The 19,806-nt window shown below is 41.5% G+C and overlaps 1 protein-coding gene across 1 annotated transcript in view; it reads left to right on the top strand.

The window, feature by feature from the left end:
• LOC100934390 (transmembrane protein 189) overlaps window positions 1-16,181 on the top strand; it is a 31,344-nt gene extending 15,163 nt beyond the window's left edge. Inside the window, exons 3-6 of the mRNA XM_031951620.1 lie at window positions 10,217-10,308; window positions 11,187-11,331; window positions 13,204-13,416; window positions 14,278-16,181. Of these exons, the coding sequence (XP_031807480.1) occupies window positions 10,217-10,308; window positions 11,187-11,331; window positions 13,204-13,416; window positions 14,278-14,399 (572 nt within the window). The 3' untranslated portion in view covers window positions 14,400-16,181. The remainder of the gene's footprint in view (window positions 1-10,216; window positions 10,309-11,186; window positions 11,332-13,203; window positions 13,417-14,277) is intronic.
• The last annotated feature ends 3,625 nt before the right edge of the window (window positions 16,182-19,806 follow it).

The raw sequence follows: 19,806 nt of genomic DNA, 5'->3' as shown, positions 1-19,806 counted from the left end.
GGTCTGTTTTTAAGTGGCCTATCATCATTCCAGGCTGTGTTGACACAGAATCTCTGGGCAGCTATTCTGATTGATTAGGGCTTATTCAAACAGTATTATCAGTGAATTGTCAAGCCTTATCTGAGTAGCTACCAGGATTAGCTGGATGTGGGGGAAGGGCAAGTAGAGGGAGGCAAATTTCTGTACTCTCCAGAGAAGAGTCACAGAGTCTGTCCTTTCTGCCCCAATAATAAGTATATCACACTCTGGAACTAGGTGCCTTTCAGAGTCTGGGCGCTCTGCCAAGCGGAGGTGCCATACTGAAGCCTCCTCTGAAGCTAAGGAATGCTGATGATCTTGATCTGAGATTAGGCTTTATTGGGTTGAGGGCCCACAGGACCCTGCCCTAGAGGATGATGGTTGGAGTGGGCAGAGACCTTTAAGGCCAAATGATCTACCTCTTCCCCTTAGAGATTCAGAGACTCATTTTCTAGGGTACTTTTCCTTGGGACCCAGATGGGGGAGTTCTAAATTTCTTAAAGTGTAAAAAAAAACCTTTGTCATTGCTGAGGATGTCTTTAGTTCCGAGTACTCCCATTACTATGGAGCTTTCAGATTTACAATACACATTCTTCCCAACAGACTGGTGAAGGAGAGGGTATAGAGATTTATCTCCATTTTACAGAAAGGGATGAATGAATGAAGCCCCAAAAGTTTGTTATTTACCTAAGGTCACACAACTAGTAAGTAATGGGCCAAAGTTCAAACCCAGGTCTGCTATTGCTAGTCCAAGGCCCTTTCAACTGTACAAAGACTTGTCTTTAAATGCCTCTTTCCCTTTCCCAAGTCTGCCCTTCCACCTCTATCTAAGCACATTTCTATATGACTTTCAAATTTACAAAGCACTTCCCCCACAACAACCCTGTGAGATAGGTATCATAAATGTCATTGTGCTCATTTATAAAAGATAGAGAAGCTAAAGCCCAGAGTTGAATTGATTTATCTGAGATTATCTGGCTGGTAAATGGTAGGGCCAGAACTTCCAAGTAGTTCCTGATTTATGAGGACTTTTGTACTTTCTCCTGGGCCTCTAACATTGCTTCTCTTGGGGCAGGAACAGTCACATCCCTCCACCAGCAGCAGTTATTCATTTTCTATTCTACAAAGTATCCAGCCACCTGTACAAGGGGTAGATGAGATGGCAGGGTTCTAGATGGTGCCCCAAGTGTGTGTGTGTGTGTGTGTGTGTGTGTGTGTGTGTGTAGCTAATTCGGGTACTGGCCCTGCAACTAAACCTGTGTGACATCAGTCAAGTCTTTTCCTTGTTCTGAAGCTGTTTCCTCATTTGTAAAGTGAAGAGGTATTGGACCAGATGAGCTGTAGATGGGTGATGGAACTAGATTAATTTGGAGCACCAGCCCCTGCCACTAGAAAATTCCATCTCCAATCTGTTCTCTGCCCAGTCAGTCATTGCTGGAAAAGAGAGGCTTGAGTTGCTGAAGGTTACACTCTAAGTGACAGAGCTGAGATTTGAACCCACTGGCTTCTAGTCCAGGGTTGTTTTTTTGTCTCTGCTACAGAGTTTTGAAAGTATTCAGCAGCTTGTAGCCTCATTAGCCTGCCTTTCCCAACTGCTCCCCCCCAACACACAGACATATAGCTGCTCTCTGAAGTCCCTAAATTGTTTTGATTACACAGTATAGCTTTGTACTACAAAGTTAGGGAATCAGGGAAGCAATATGTAAAGAGTGGTATAGCCTGAACTGAGTGGAGGTTAATCATTGTGTCCCTAGGGGTCAGGTGAGGAAATTGGCCATCGATAGCAATAGGTTCTACCTGAGTCTGGGTGAATCCAACAGCCTACCTGTCTCCCTCTCCTTTTTGCAGTCTCCCCACCTCTTTTGAATGGGTAGGAAGAGAGGGTCTACTCTCTAAGCCACAGGAGAGGAAGTCCTTTCTGAATTGGAGTGTTCCAAGAGGCCTTGAGATACTCATTAATGAGTATGATTTAAATAGGTAATGAAAGTTTTACACTGGGCAGCTTTCTGCAGAAGCAAGGCCTGGCCCCTGGCCATCTCCCAGAGGGCTTGGCACAGGGAGAGGCCTATTTGGTGAGGTCCGCCCTGCCTTGGCCACTCTCCCAGCTTTGGGCCAGAGTCCTGTAGAACCATCACCAGTTTATCTACCTGTATTGAAGGGACAGGTCCAGACCTCATTAGTAAGATTTAAGTTAGTCTGTCCCAACTAGGTCAGAAGTGCTTTCCAATGCTTATAAATTACAGAATTGAAAGTCATGTGGTGCCTTCCCCTCATCTTAGAGGATGAATCCAAAATCCAGAGATGTGTTGCCCAAGATAACACTACAAGTTAGTGTTAGTGTCAGAGCCAGAAGTAAAACAAAAACAAAAATAAAACCAAAAACTGCATACTCTTTGACTCTAGCAGTCAGGAAAGGCTAATGAACCAGTATATCTATATACTACCTGCATGTCTAGCCCTGTCTTGAGTACCATGGAGGGAACACAGAAGAGAAATTGTCATTGCTGTCTTAAAGCTCACAGTTCAGATAGAGGGAAAGATTTATGCTTTCACCTACATCTATATTATTTTTTAGAACTTAATGATGAATGAGAGTAGTGAAAAACAAAATGAAACACTCTGGCTTGGTGGTCTAGAGACCTTAGTTTGAATCCTAGCTGTACTTGCAAATAGCTCTGATTCTGAGCCCATCAATTCCCCTCAGAGTCTGTTTTTGTCTCTGCTTGTGAGTGGATCCAACTGGATCACTTTTAAGATCCCTTCACATTTTTAAGCAGTTTAGTGATGTAGGATTAGTTCTGGATTGGAAGAACTCTCTTTATTTGCTATGTGACTGGGAATGCCTAATAATTCAACCTCACCAAGCTTTTGTTTCCTCATCAGTTAAATGGAACTGATATTTTCATTACCTACCTCATGTCATTGTTATAAAGTACTTTGTAAATTTTACAACATTTTAAAAATGTAAGCTGTTATTTTTACAGTTTTAAATGGGTGGGGAGTCGTAAAAGATTTTTGAATGTTACCTAAGCATAATTGGACTGGTTTTAGTAAAATTAATCAAACATCATATTCAGGGTGGAATTAAGAGGAAGAGAATGATGAAAAATCTGTTTCTGGTATTTTTCTCTTTTTCCTCTCCTGAAACCTTCAGTATTCTGTATTCATGCCCCATCTTTCCTTTCTCACTGGGCCTTCCAATCTCTACCATGTTTGGTAGTTTGGATTCTTCCTACCCCATCCCCCTTTCCTGGGGCGCAGAATAAGGGGACCAGCCCCAAAACCTCCTGCATTCAAAGAGGTGTGGGAGCTTTCCTTTTTGGGGGTATAAAGAGACAAATTGCCCATTGAAGGCCTTTTTCCCTGCCCCCTCATTTTAATATGGGGCCTTTTTGGGTTACATCTTTCTTCCTGGGACCAGGATCCCCAGCAGTCACCATCCTGGTTTTGGTTTGACTCCTCCATGCTAAAGGGTGAGCTGAGAAAAGGCTAGAGACAGTGGCACCCAGGACGAGGAATCCCAAGATCAGGGTTTCCATAGTAGCTCTGTCATTATTGCATATGACTCTGAGTGAGCCATTTTCTTTTTTTCTGAGGATTAATTTGTCAAAGGATAAGTGACAACTGGGAGAGCTCTAGGTGTACTTTCAAATCTACTGGGCAGCCTTTGGGGCAGAAGCCCTTGAGAACATTGACTTTTGAGAATTGGAAGGCTCCTTAGAGATCCTGTAAGCCAGTCCTATTGTTTCACAGGACAAATGGATTGCCCAAAGTCACCCAGAATTAGTGGAAGAGTTGAGATCCAATATTTCTTGTCTTTCAACCTCCAGTCCTTGGTCTCCCCACTCCACCCCAACCCCAAAACAGGTGCTCTGTAGGAGGTTGCTGGATAGGATGGAAAGGCCAGACCTTAGGGATCAGAGAAGAGCCACTGGACCTCAGATATCCAGTCTTCAGTTGGTTGTAGCTGTTTGCATTGACTGCATTCTATTTATGGCCCCCAGTTGGGGACAAAGAAAGGCCTGTCTGCCTATCCTCCCTTCCCCCATTAAAGGGACTATGGGCATTTTGTAGCCTAGGAACTAGCTTTTTTTTCCTCTTTCCTTCTAATTTTTTTTCTTCTTTCCTTCCTTCTTCCTTTCTTTTTTTCCTTCTTTCTTCTCTTTGTTGTTTGAAGCAAGATGTTTCTTTACAAGGCTGAAAGAGACACCCTAGATCAAAAAAACTGAGAAAAAATTAATAATAAAATAATTAGTATTTATATAAACACTTAAACTTTGCAGAAAGCTTTGCTAGTAATAGATTATATTATTGGCCCCATTTTATGGATGAGATAATTGAGGCAGGTATTGGTTAAGTCACTTGACTAGCTATGTAGCCAGTAATTATTCTATATGTTTATCTCAATTAATGCAAACATAAAAGGGTCATACTCTTTGTAACTTAGACTTTACCCTTTGGTCCCATTTGTTCCTTAAGTGTGAGCAATGTCTTCTGTGAGGTATGTGTGTGTATGTGTATGAGGAGGCTGTGTTCCTGGCTTGGGGGAAGGGGTGTGGATATTTCTGTAAGAACTATCCTTGCTATATTTGTTTAGCAAATATCCTTTGTAAAAACTGATAAAATCTAGCTTGGGTAGAGCCTTTTTTATTTTAATCTTATTTTTGTTTTATTCTTTCCTACAAAACTCCTAAATTTCACAGTTTAGCAGTTCAAAACACAGGACACAAACTATATTGTAACTTACTATAAATGTATCAACCACTCTGGAGCTACTTCCCCTGTTCTCACTCCCACTGGCAGCTTAATCCCCAGAGGATAACTGACTCCTTTTCCCTGCTGGGATCTAGGGGGTAAAAACCTACGAGGCTGGGAGTTTCAAGTATTATAGCACAGGAATCTCTAGGCAAAACACTTAGAAGACTTACTGAAGCAGAGAGGTGAACACCTTCATGAGGAGGATGGGAGGAGCAGTTTGAGTGGAGAGAAGGGTTGTGCAGGTAGACAGGAGAAAACTTGACAACTATTGGATATATGGGGAGAGTGCAAGTGAGGAGTTAAAGTAGATCCCAAAATGGCAGGCTTGAGTGACTGAGAGGGAACTTCCTTTTCCTTTATAGTAGTCATTTCCGTTTGTTGGGGTGCTTTAGATTTTTTTTTTTTTACAAGGCTGATTGCAGTGTCCACATTTAGCAGATGAGGAAACTTATCTACAAAAGTTAAATTGCCTGATTTCATTAAGTAGGGTTACTTTCCCCCTCCAGGATTGAATGTACTTATCATATGTTGAGGGAATTGGTCTCCATTCCAAACCTTCCAGTTTTAAATACCTCGAGCTTAAGTCCTGTGAAATTATTCTTTCCTCCTTTCCTCAACCCAGGCTCCCCTCCTTGTCCCAGCCTTAACAAATGTCTCAATGACTTACAATGGCCAACTTCCTCTTTAGTGATCTATCTGTCTTTGGAGTAAAGAGGCAACTTTCATAGCCAGTCTCAGGGTCCCTTCTGACTAATGGTTTTAGAGTCTATTTTAGAGATAGGCTAACATAAGCACCTTTTCCCCTGAAGACTTGTCAATCTGTCATCCTATGATCCTAGTCTTTAGCAGAATTGAGGGCTTGCTTTGCCAATGACCAGTTAATCAGCAAGAATTTATTAAAAGTGTATCATATGCCAGGGCATTGTACTATATACAAAGAATGGAACAATTCTATTTGAAAAGAGCTTTTGTTCTTAATGGGGGAGATATGTATATGTAAAAATATATGCAACATAAGTATAAAATTTATCAATACAGAATTACAAAGTAATTAAATAGAGAGAGGGCAGTACTTCGAGAGGGGATCAGGAAAGGCTTACATGTAGGAAATGATATCTGAGCTGCATTAGTTGGCATTCTGCCTTTGAGTCTGAATCCCGTGGGTTTAGCCCTCCACTTTGTGTATTGGCTGAAGGCTGTGAATAGTGGCTTATGGGGAAATGGTGTATAAAGTCAGGAGCAGCCATCATACCTTGTCCATCAAATACACTGGAGCCAACAAGATAGACTTTTCTCTTGATTTGCTCACCTTTAGCACATACCCCTACTCTAACCCCAATGTGCATGGTGTAGATACTTTCCCTTTACCTGATGTGTCTCATCCCCTGGGTGGCCCTCTGTGATCATTCTTGGGCTTCTTTCCACCTACGTGCATAAATCATTTTCTCACACAAGGGGACTTACCAGTGACAGCAGGTGTTCTAAGGCCTTGGTTGTACCTAAAATTGCCACTTCTTGGTCCTCCTTCCACACATAGTACCTATCTTCAGGGACTTGAGGCCTTTTGTTGTCTAAAACAGTGATCTTTGCCCAAAGCAGTGAGTAGAATGCTGGACTTGAAGTCACCCTGTGTGACCTCAGGGAAAATACTCAATGTCTCTCAGTGTTTTTAATTCTTTAATGTTATCTTTGAATTAGGTATCATAACACCCGAGTCATTGGATTACTGTGGAGCATAAATAAGATCTATCAAGCAATTTGCAAATTTTAATATACAACAAGAATGTTGGTTATTTTTATAAAAAGGAAACAGGCCCTAGCAAGGCTTTTGCATGAATATCTGAGAAAGGCTCTTGAGTAAACTGAGGCTTCCAACATATGTTCTCTCTCAGAAATCAGAGAATCCTAGAATTATCAGGATTTTAAGAGGTACTTTCATCCAAATTGCCTGAACACGTCCAGTGAGGATTCCAGGAAGTTGGACAGCTCTAATTATCAGAAAGCTTATTATATTATTGAGCCGAATTATGACTCCTTGTAATACTCGTCCTCTCCCTCTCCTGATTCTACCCCCCTCCAAAGGACCTCATTCTATCTTCCAGGGCTACTCAGAACAAATCTGCTTGACTAAAAACCATTACATTGAATTCCCAATCCCTATATTTATGCACACCTGCATTTTTGATTTCCTTCACAAGCTAATTGTACAATATTTCAGAGTCTGATTCTTTTTGTACAGCAAAATAACGTTTTGGTCATGTATACTTATTGTGTATCTAATTTATATTTTAATATATTTAACATCTACTGGTCATCCTGCCATCTAGGGAGGGTGGGGGTAAGAGGTGAAAAATTGGAACAAGAGGTTTGGCAATTGTTAATGCTGTAAAGTTACCCATGCATATATCCTGTAAATAAAAGGCTATTAAATAAAAATAAAATAAAAAAAAAAAAAACAAATCTGCTTTTTTGTCCTGTGACATTTATCCTATTTTGATAGATGGCTTAGAATAGCCTTCTATTTGGAGCAATCAGAATTTCCAATAACCTAGAGGGTAAAGAAGAGACATGTAGTAGATATAAATAGGTTTCATCATTAGTGCTATATCATAGGTACATTGATTAAAAAAACAAAAACAACTCCCATTCAGGTATGATAAGAAAAGGAAGTTGGTAGGTTATATTGCAAAATCCTAGGTATGTCAGACAAACAGCATGTACACTGCATATGGTATTTACAAAAAAAAAAAAAATTTAATAGGACTGTAAGATATAGAGCCTGAAGGGAACTTAGAGGCTATTTTGTCTTTATTTATAGATGACATAAAAAGACCTAGAAAAGAAATCTTGTGCCTAAGGTCATGTGGCTTATGAAACTAACTGTTCATATTTACACAATTTTTCAAGCTTTGCAAAGCCACAACTATCCTGTGAAGTAGCAATCGGTTTTTATGAGCATTATTGATCCAATTTTATAGACATAAGCAAACTGAGGCTCTTATAACAGCATATATCCCTCCATAATTATGCTTCATATACAGTGTGACTAGACTAACATACTCATACACACACACACCTCACCCCAGTGTGGAGATAAGTAACTATCAAAAAGCTTTAAGTTAAAGTTGCCCATCTGCATGAAGGAATTTCCAATCAATGTATGAAATTAGAGGTTGAGGTTTAAAATTGGAATTTTTTAAAAATACATTTATGAACAAAAATCTCCCAGGGTGGGGACATTCACGGGTCATCATCTTACAGAGATAGAATGAATCATAAAATGAGATCAGCAATTAGTGAGCAGTACTTAAGAAAGTTTGATAGATTAATACATCTGAAAATCTTCCGGGGTTGACAGGTGTCCTAAGGAGAGGCTCCAATATTAGAAGAGTTGATATGTGACTATATTGGACATCAGTCATAACTCTGAGGGCCTGGGAGTTCCTTATATGCAACCATATTCTTTAAGGAAGTTAGCACATTTCATGAGAACATAGAATCCTACTGAGAATACCTGACTTTGTATTTTCAATATACCATACTCCATCCACTTCAAGTACTGAATAACCACTCTTCAATTAAATTGTAAAAATAATTGCTGATTCGGGATATAGTTCAGACTTGATGGGGTCCCTCCCAACACTGACATTTTTTGATCTTGTTGGTACCAGGGAGCTTCCAAGACAAAACAAATTTCCAAAGGTGGTTGTCTTTTGTGGCTTCAATATCTGGATCTCCCGAGTCTAGTGAGAGAACTTGGTCTAGGGAATAGGAGGAACAGATCAAATAGAACATCAGGAACACTGTGCAACCTGAAAACATTCTCAGGGTGGTCTCTGCCTAGCTAGACCAAACCAGGGGCATTAGTTGTCAGACTAATATTATAAGACGGAGATGTGCTAGAGTGAGGGGGGACAGTGCTAGAGATTGTTACCTTTTCAGAGTTTCCTCTTTCCCAAGAACAGGCCCTTCATTGGATCATATACTTGGAAAAAAGGAGACCTAATGGGGGAAATTAGACATATTCTATAAATTCTTCCCTTATTTCCATATAACCTATATGAAGATGTGTAAAACCTGTATGAAAGTAATCTCGTGCAAAGGAGAACAGAATCTCACCACTGGACAGGACCTTGGAGCAAGGATTCTTAATTATTTTTGTATCATAAACCCCTTGGGCAGTCTGGTAAAGCCACGGATTCCTCAGGAGAAGCTTCCATCTACATCATTCAGAATTCAATTAGGTTAGTGAAAATGAAAGGGCAATTTTTTTTCCCCCAATCTAGCTTTATTTTTTTCCCTAGGTTTATTATTTAGCCTAGACCCCTCAAGTCCAGGATAAGGAAACAAAAGCGATCACCAGAGATTATTAGCTGATCCCAACTTTCCCACTACAGTAGTGGGAGTGGGAGTGCAGTAACCCCATACCCAATACCTTTTCAAAAGCATGTGTTTAAGGCATGTACTCCTAGATCCTGAGCCCCACCCTCCTGGACTAGCCTACCTCCTAGCTAGGCCCACGCTCCTGGCGGTTTCACACAAGTATTCATGCATGAAGACACACCTCAGAGTCTGGATTCTATACCCACCCTGTGTACCCAGAGACTCCTGGCCCCAGGTTACCGAGTCAGGAGCTAGCTTACTATCTGGGACTGTTCAAACTCTTCTCTCTCTCCTCCTCTTTCTTCCCTGTAGCCCAAGAAGGCTGTGAAACCAGAGCCCACAGTTCCCTCCCACTGGGCACAGCACAGGGAGGGCAGCCCCCTGGCAGCTTCAGTGCTCAGCACCAGAGGCAGGATTTCCTGGGCATGGCCCCCGAGCAGCAGCTGCCTTCCAGTTCCGCTTGGGCAGAAAACAGCTACGCAGGGTGTGGACAGGGCATCGTACTGCAGGGCAGGCCTAGGGCCGAGGGCTCCCCTGAAGCCCAACCAGCCCACTTCTGGAGGGTGTGGAATGAGCCATCCCTATATACTAAGGTAGCGCCAGTGACATAGAAGGATCTGGTTGTGCATCTGAGCCGCTGTGAGAAATAGCAGCTTCCTGCTCTGTCGCAGGGTCTGACCCTCATGCCTGCAGATGGCTGAAGGGTGCACAATAACCATTTATTTGTATATCTTGCTTTAAATGGATTTTCTTTCGATCCTCAGCACAGCCTTGTGAGGGAGGGAGGGAATATAAATAGTAGTATACTCTGCTTAAAAATGAAGAAACTGAAATACTTGAAATAGGTTATTTTTCTGGAAGGGGCTGGGTAGACTGCATGGGGATGCTGCCCTGATCCCTGGCTGGGAGGGCTTGGAACAGACAGCAGAATGAGGAAGGGACTTCAGGAATAGAACTTGGTTTGGGGGGGGGTCTAGGAAGTTCCTAACGTTCCAAGTGGACGTCCTTCCCTCCTCTCTCCTTCTCCTGTACTCACTCCCTTCTCTTTTTCTCTCAGTTATAGGGGCGCTTATTGCTGACTTCCTGTCTGGACTGGTACACTGGGGGGCCGATACCTGGGGCTCTGTGGAACTGCCTGTGGTGGGAAAGGTTTGTACTCCAGCCTCACTGCTAGCTTCTAGGCCTGGCCCCTGGGGGCCACTGTCCTCGGCTAACTTCTTAAAAGAATAAGGTCCTGAGCTCCTAAGGGCATGGGACCATGTCTCCTCTTTGGCTGTCCTACTGTATAATACCTAGCCCAAGGCCACATTGATTCACTAGCAGAATGGACAGGGGGCATTCTCTCCCCGATTAGAGAGAGGGCAAAGGTGCAGAGGCCTCCGGGGCTTTCCTGTTGGCCAGGCTTCAGGGCAAGTTTATTCTGCCCACCCAATTAGTGAGATCAGGGTAGAACAGTTTTGTAACCACAAGCAGTAGTTTGTGGCTACTGGAGATTGAAATCTGGAGACAATTCTTTTGCTTTCTTTTCTCTCTTAGAGGGCACTGGCTATAAGCCAAGGGTATTTATTAAAGCCTACTTTCTGACAGTTTTGTGGGAGAGACCAAGATGCATGAGCTTTTGGTCCTGCTTTGGGGAGGCAAACTATATGGGAACTTAATAGAGAAAAACACTAGCCATCATAGATTCAATGATAAAGGGTATTTGGTAGTTTAGGTGTTCAGAGGAAGAAGCAAATATTGTTAGTTTGGGTGATCAGGCAGGTGTTTTGTGATTAACTTTGAATACAGGATTTGAGTAATGAGAGGACTTTCTAAGCAAAGGAAATGGCATGATCTGAAATGCAGATGGTCTGAGTGAATGCTCTGGTGGTGTTGGGGGGAGGGTGGAGTAGTAAGGAATCCTATCTGATAGAAAGATTGGCAATTAGGAATAGTAGCCAAGGTTGGCTGGGCAGGACTACTGGGGCTGGGAGGTGGGGAGGGAGCTTTACCCTGGTGCTGATAGAATGTTGTATCCCTTCTTTCAGGCTTTCATCCGACCCTTCCGGGAACACCACATTGACCCCACAGCCATCACTCGGCACGACTTTATTGAGACCAATGGGGACAACTGCCTCGTGACACTGTTGCCTCTGGTGAACATGGCCTACAAGTTTAACACCCTAAGTCCTGGTGAGGAGTATGGGCAATGGGATGGGGCACAGATTTAAAATCGGGGTAAGGTAGAAAGAAAACTTCATTGGGAATCGGAGAGGGAATCACAGAAAAGTAGTCCTTGAAGGCTGGACAATATCTACAAATGAAGTTCTGGTACTTAGAGCAAATGGGTAGGGGAGGAGGTATATAGCATGGGAAGAAGGTAGAGACCCAAGACGGATTGTGTCCTCCTTGTTACTCATCCCAGGTATCCTTGGTTTTGTCACTAGGCAGCACATGAGCATTATGCCCCAGTAGTGTACATCCCCATGGAAGGACACTGAGACTTGTGGGGTGGAGTGTCCCTAGATCAGGGAGTGGACAAGAGAGCACAATTCCTTCTTGTTGTCTTTTGCAAATGCTCTGGGACAAAGCCCTGGTCACCCAGTGTTGCTTATGGCTCCTCTGGGTAAGAAGTGAATTATGGGAAGGAGAACAAGAACATTCTAAGCATAGAGGACATGCTAGGTGGCACTGACAGGTGTCAGTAAACATGGTGCTTGAGGGAAAGTGGAGGTCCCAGTCTTGGGATTTCAAGTCTGCCCTACAACTTTTTGTCTGGGAGATGAAGCCAACATGGTGAAAGGAAAAAAAACACTGGGCTGATGTTAAAGGCATGGTCTCAGATCCCAGTGGACATTTTCTAGCATTGTGGCCATGGGCATTCCAAGCCTCAGTTTCCACATCTCCAGAAGTAGGATTATACTTTGAGAATTTGCCTCCTAGAATTCAAATGAGAGAAAGGAGGGGAAAAGGTAAAAGGAAGAGAGAGGGAGAGAAAAAGAGAGAGTGTGGAGGAGGAAGGGAGGGAGAAAATGAGAATGCATGTGTGACATTATCTTCTCTTCCTAGCTGCCACACAAACAGAATGTAAACTCCTTTAGATGAAAGTTTTTGTCTTTTTATTTATAGCATGCTGCACAGTGCCTTATACACACAGGCACTTAATACATGTTTATTGGATTGGATTTCATGATGTTAGTAAAGTCCTTTGCTCTTTCCTGGGCTTTCATTTCCTCCCCTATAAAATGAAGGGGTTGGACTAGACCAGTATTTCTCAAACTTTTGTTCTCAGTATCTTTATACTATTAAAAATTACTGAGGATCTGTCCAAAGAGTTTTTGTTTGTGTGGGTTATATTTATAGATGTTTACCATTTTAGAAATAAAAACTAATTTTGAATTTGTAGATTCTCTGAAAGGGTTTCAGAGACACCTTCTCCCCCTCACGCTCGTCCCAGGATTCTCTGGACCACACTTTGAGAAGCACTGGAGTAGATGATCTCTTACAAATCTTTCCAGCTCTAAATCCTGTGGTACCTTGGAAGTCATGATGAGACCATAGCCACCTTCTTCCTGCTTTGGGGGAGGGGTGGGGAGTAAGAGTGGGAGTATTATGAAATAGAGAGCTTTAAGTTAGCTCTAAGGAAAAACTAGCCTAGAGAAGCTTTCTTCCACAGATGATCAAGGAGTCAATGACATTGGATCTCTTCTTTGAAGGCTTTTCAGTTCTGACTTTATTTAGGGGAAGTTGTAATCCTTGAGGGTGGTGACATAACAAGACCCTTCTGAACTAGATCCCTAAAACACTTTTGGCCACTATCAGTATAGGAGTAATAAGGAAGAGGAGAGATAAGATCATCGGTCTTAAGAGTTGGAAATGATCTTAAGAGATCATATAATTTGGTCTCCTTCCTTATGTAGGAAGAAAATGGGTGTAGAGAAGTTGAATTGTGTCCAAGATCACGAGTAGTAATTTACAGAACTAAGATTGGAACCTTGGACTAGAGCATTATCCCATGACAAACCCTATGACTAGCATGGTGTCTGTTTCTTTGCCCTTCCACAGATGAACTTTATCAGCTCTATCCTTGGGAGTGTTTTGTCTTCTGCCTCATCATCTTCGGAACCTTCACCAACCAAATTCACAAATGGTCTCACACTTACGTTGGACTTCCCAGATGGGTCACTTTCCTCCAGGACTGGCACATCATCCTACCCAGAAAGCACCACCGAATCCACCATGTATCCCCCCATGAAACCTACTTCTGTATCACCACAGGTGAGCTGTTGGATTAGACACTGGAAAGTTCGACAGAGCCCATGACCTTAGGGGACTTCTAGGTTAAAGAAGGAACAGACAATAGAAACAGGTGAAAAGATCATTGACAATCTGTAATTAGAGGAGAAATACTTGTTAATGATTGTAGGAACTGAAGGGAGGGAGAGAAGATTGGGAATGGAGGAGGGGGAGAGATCAGGAGAGGCTTCCCAGCATAGAGGGAACTCCCTCTGGCCTTGAAGGACAGGCAGGATTTTGGATAGGTAGGGAATGAAGTTGCTACAGGAACAGGGTAATCCAAGCTGTTGAAGTTCATTCAGAGACAGTGAGGAGACCAGACTGACCCAGAGGGGAATTTCTGTACTACTGTAATGGGAGGTAGGACTGTACTGATGGTTTGGAGCCATATTAATACACTAGTCAATCGAGAACAATATCTGAAAGCATCCTTAAAACAATAGGACATCAATTTCAGATTTCATTCCTCTTTGTAAAATGAGAGTTCTCCAACAGGGTAATGTTGACTTTTAAAGTCTTTTTTACCTGTGTCCTTTGATTGGTGAATTCTTCTATTCCATCATACTTCTCAGCATGTGAAAAGTCAGGCTAAGAAGTTTGAACTTCAGAAGTTTTTGGCAATTGCTTGTAGCAGAACCCTGATTTCTTTTATGTGAAACGGTCTAGAATGGAAAGAAACCTCCTTCTCGGGAATATCCTTTCCTGGTGTTCAGGGTTGACCCGCTGGGTCAATGAATTGGAACGTGCCTTATCCTCCTTTACTGAAGAACAAATTGGATTTTTATTTGGAGCTCAAGAAAATAATCCAGGCTTCCCTATTTCTTTCTCTTCCCTGACATTCAGGCTGGCTCAATTACCCATTGGAGAAGATTGGATTCTGGAGACGGTTAGAGGACATTGTCCAAGGACTAACTGGAGAAAAGCCTAGAGCAGATGATATGAAATGGGCACAGAAGATAAAGTAGTCCCCAATAGCTTTCCTATGAGCTCTAACCTTGTTGCCAACCTTTCCAAACAGCCTCTCTCTCTCTCTCTCTTTCTCTCCTACACACACACACACACACACACACACACACACACACACACCCCATCCAACAAGTGCCAGACTTGAAGTGAAATTACTTGGAGACCTGTTCCGTAGATGGGCAGCACTGATGGCTTCTCTCTTTGAATCAAAGATGCTGCTTGACATGTAACAGATTAACATGGGAGAGGGGAAGGGCAGGGCCCATGTACCTGCTGGCCAGCATCCCTGGGGGTGCCCTTCATCTTTGGGAGTAGAGTGGCCCCCTCCTCACAGAAGCAACTCGAGGAAGCTTATGGAGAAGGAAGGAAAAAACCTGCTCATGAGGCTTGGTTGGCACTGTCACCATGTTTCTGTACTTCCTGGGAGAGCCTGGGGCCAAATGGAGACAGGAGGAAGAGCAAAAGGTGGAGGGTTTTCATGACTGACTCTGGGCCATTAGGGTTTTTAGTTTTTATTTTTGAATGCAGTCCCCCAAGGATGCTCTGCATGAAAACAGCCCACAGAGCCACAAGAGCCCACACAACAATCAGATCTTCATGCACTTAGTGGTCCATTCACCATAATGTCTCCTTTGTGCCCTTGGGGGTGGAGGTCATCTACAGGGCTGATTGACCTCTCTCATGGACCTGGAAAGCAAGGGGAGAAGCGTCCCTAGCTCAGCCTGATCTCCCCCTCAGCCAGGATTGAGGGAAGTCAATATGGAACCTGTGCTGGCCCCCCAACTCCCCACTCAGTTCAGGAACTCCTCCTCCTTATTCACCCCCAGGAGCAGACTTGAGCCGGACATTTCCCTATTCATCCGAAAGGCGATAATTCAGCTGGTGCTAGAGATGTTTCTTTGCACTTTCGAGAGCCATGAGCTAAGGTGATGACTGGATGGGAGGGAAATGATAGCCCTTTTGAAGAAGGGTTGTCAAGAGAGGAGAGTGTTGTTTTTTTAAGGTGCTTGCTTGTTTAATGTAAATAATATAAAGCCTTAATATCTTTTCTGTAACATGGAATAATATTTTACGGTGATGTTTTGAATGTATATAATATATTTATAACAAAGCAGCCGAGAATACTAACTTTGTTTGCCACTTGGTGTTTCTAGATTGGGAGGGATGGAGGGATGAAGTGAAAAGATATTTGTTCCTCCTAGGCTAATTAAGGCCTCACTCTGTCTTCTAGGGTATTGAAAAGGTTAATGGGTTCTGTTGTCTGCACTCTAGGGAATACTTGTTTCAAAAGGATGATCAGTTAAGATGATCCTTAGATCCTCTTAGATAGTAGAATTTATTATGATAGATAAAAAATAGATACATTTCCTTTGGAAACACTTATTAATCAATTAGTGTGTGCAAATCAATGGTCAGGAAGCTAGTACTCTCCATGCACTCCAGCAGTCAGAATAGATTAAAGTTCATAAGCCATTCAATATGGGGTTTGAGATGACTAACAAAACTCTCACTTGAGACAAGAACTTAAACACAGGCAGATGAAATGCTAATTCAGTCTTGGACTGAATTATTAGAAGTGGAGAGCAGATTTTAACTCGACATATCAGGCAATTTTTTTTTTTTTTTGGCAATTCATAATTAGAGCTGTATACAGCAAAGGAACACATTCCTCTAGAAATGGAGTTCTCCATCACTTCAAGTGTTCTGTTCAGATTGTTAAATCCATTATTCATTGTTATGAATGAAAAGTAGAATTAAATGACTTCTCATATCCCTCCCTATTCTGAAATGCTATAAATGATTGGAATATAAAAGCAATAGTCATCAATAGTCCAATTGTCTTTTGCAGATACATCTCCATGGTTGTGTTTCAATCTAAGCACCACATTTATGATTAGAAATGTTGATCTATCTGGAGCATATTTAGAGTATGAGAACTGGTATGGAAAAGAGAATAGAAATACCATGCCATATCACACAAACCAGGAATGGAAAAGAGATTTAGGGAAGACTGATCAGGGTCTTTAAATACCAGAGCTGTCCTGACAAACAAGATATATATTATATATATATATATATATATATATATATATATATATATATATATATATATATATATATATAAACTATGGGTAGAAGCTAAAGAAAGTTTGGGTGAGCTTATGCAAGAATTTGACTTCTTTCCAATTCCAAACTTAAAATCCTAAAAAATGTCCTATACATTAAGAATTATGCTGCAAACAGAATATGCTGCCTCATTGGATAATGAGTTTCTAATACTGGAGGTATTCAAGATGATTCTGGATAACCATGTATCAAATATTTTTATCTGGGATTCATGTATCCTACCAGGGAGTTTGCTGTGCCTTTGATGGCCTCCAAGATCCCTTACAATTATGCTAGTAATGTCATAGGTTTGAGGTTCGAACAAGAAAGTGAGAGAGCCAAGCCTGATGTCCATAGGTCAAGGATAGTATGTGTGAAAAATAGCTCCCTTGCCTCTTAAAGCCACTATATATAAACAGAAGCTCTTGGTAGCTGGGTTACAGGGGCTCATATTTAAGGCAGAAGAAAATAGAGCCAGTAAAAGCTTTTGACAGCCATTTTGAAGTCCTGGGAGATGTTAAGTCATCCAATCTAATCAATCTTCAACCAAGAATTCTCCCTATAGCTTCCTGTGATGAAAGCAGTACTGATCCCTCTAGATCAATTGCCCCATGTCCAGGATGGGCTGGGGGGGGAGGGGGGGGGGAGGGAAGAGAAGCCAGGTAGATGATAGGAAATGATTTCCTAATCCCATAATTTATGAAAAATTCAAAACTGTACAGACCTTGTAGATCCTTTGGCCCCTCCCTACAGAAAAAAGTTAATCACAGTTACTAAATTTAGACACTGAGCAGGAGGGAAGAACGTTTTTTTTTTGTTTTTTTTTTAAGTTTTTTTGAGAACTAAATTTCTGCACCTACAGGATATGGGTAAGTTCTTTTTGGTATATAAACAAAAGTTCCTGCTCCAATAAAGACAAAACATGAAATCAGTTTAAGGATTGAGAGCATGACATCACATTTACATAGTGTTTTATGGTTCACAAGGACCTCATGAGATCATATCCGGAACCAACTCCACAGGCCATCTATTCTACCTCCTTTTACAAGTCTGGGTTACTGAGACTTGTCCGTGGTCACATAAACAGTAGGGGCAGAAACTAGGTAAAGAACCTAGTCAGAGAATGACTCTGGATTTCCCATGTGATAGATCATCACCATTTTACAGGAGACAAAATGGGGCCAGAAAAGTGAATTGTCTTTCCTGCACTCGCACAGCTAATAAACAGCAAAGTTGGGATTTTCACCCAGGTTTTCTGACTAATAATAAAAATCTAAGTTTTTCTTATGGAGAACCTCAGTAATTACCAAAGGACTTTCAGGAGAAAAGTGGGTCAACTTGGCAAATTACGAGCTTGCTTTATGGGGTGGCTGTCTGAAGAGAAAAGGAGGGACACATAAACATCTTTAAAAGTTACATAGATAGTTGTGCATTAGGGAGAGTTCAAAAATACCTGGGATCTTAGTCATTGTTCACCTTAACATTTCTTGGAGAAATTGCAGATGAAGGTGAAACTCACCCCTACTGGCACTCAGAGTAACTAAGAACCATGGAAAGAAGTCTCAGCTGGCTCTTTTATGTCCTAAATTTTAGGGAAAGGGCATCCTCTTAAATCATGGGCCAGAATAGAACAATCTTATCCCCCCCCCCCAAAAAAAAATACCCAGCCCCATCTTTCACAATTAAAGAATCTTAAAGGCTTTAGACTTCCCCCTATTTCAAAGGATGGTTGCTTGATAGAGGGTTCAAAACCATGTTTTTTTCTTGTTTATACCAACTCCATTCTTACCCCTACAATGTGCTGCTGACAAATAAATGCCCAGGTCATTAGGCATAGAAATGGGTCACTGAGGCTGCTTGATGCAGTGCATTGGAACCTGGGTTCAAAACTTACTTCTGCTACTTAATTCCTTCATTTTGGACATTACCTTTCCACTCTGAGAAAAGGGAAGCCGGTTTCCTCACCTATAAATTGTTTGAATTTCAATAGTTCTTTAAAAGCACTTTTCTCATAATCCGTGTGAGGGAGGGAGGTAAATAAATTCTTTTCATCTGTTTACATAAAATTTTTTAAAGAGGAATAAGTGGGGAAATATTTAGCAACACCATTCACATAAAATTGATGTCATGTGTGTAATGTTTCATACTTTTGCAAAAAATTGGGGGAAGGTGTGTCTTATGTCTCTTAATTTGGGATCAGGCTTGTTCTTTATACTTTTGCAAATGTGTTTTAAATTGTGGCAAATATATGGACAAAAAGGGTGGGAATTTGGCCTATATTAAATGGGTATTAAGGAGGATTTTGTAAAACAATGGCCACTATTTTACCAAATGCTGTTTAGAGAAATTCCCTTTCAGCTCTGAATTTCATTCTATAACCATTCCTGTCATTGATTATACACTTTAGATTTGGATCTAGGAAGAGGAATGGGATTTTAGAGCTGTAAGGATCCCTTTTGGGGGTCCCATTAGCCCAATTGCTGTCAGAGGGTATTTTCAGTGTAATAAGACCCTGCAGGGGATAGCTACTCTATGGCAATAGTTAACATACATGATTGGATAAAAGATGATTTGTAACCCAAGCAAATTTTTTTTTTCTTAATTTTCTGAACTTGGTAAATCCATTCTGTTCAAGTATTGTCCCATAGAGTCAAGGATAGGCAAGTTTGGGAGGCTGTGTCTACTCTATAGCTATAGCCATTTTTCATCAACTCCAGTAGTCCTTCTCCTGACTCTTCTAATTATGTGACCTTGGACCATTTGCTGCCTTTTAAGGGTTAATCTATGTCTTCTATAAAATGAGAATAATAAAATGTATGATACCTCTTTGACGGTATTCAATTAAAAACACAAACCATTTATTAAGAATATGTGACAATCGCTATGTTTATCACTGGAGGCACAAACTAAAAAGGACATTCCCCAGCTTGAAGACACTTCCCGTACCAGTCTTTTTTAGGTGGATATAAAAATAAAATCCAGACTGAAGTGTAGGGATTTGGTTATTTTTAAATGTGTGGTTGTCCTGCCATCTAGTGGGGAGAAGCAGGTCATAGCTTAATTACTGGAGCGACGCTGGAGAGGGTTGGAATACTTCAGATCTTCCAGTCCTCAGTCAGGAACAGCTTCCTTAATGTTTAATTACTACCTCTTATCTCAATATGATATAGACTCTGAAAGGGTTCAAGAATAAAGACCCAGTCTTAGCTTCCTTTCTCTCACTACCTTCCATTCAAATTCTTAAACCTATTCATTCTTGCTCAATCAATGACTGTCCCAAATCCAAAGCTCATCACTCTA

Source organism: Sarcophilus harrisii, chromosome 2 (assembly GCF_902635505.1).
Source record: "Sarcophilus harrisii chromosome 2, mSarHar1.11, whole genome shotgun sequence".
Taxonomy (NCBI): domain Eukaryota; kingdom Metazoa; phylum Chordata; class Mammalia; order Dasyuromorphia; family Dasyuridae; genus Sarcophilus; species Sarcophilus harrisii.
This window is presented reverse-complemented; position numbering and strand designations above follow the sequence as displayed.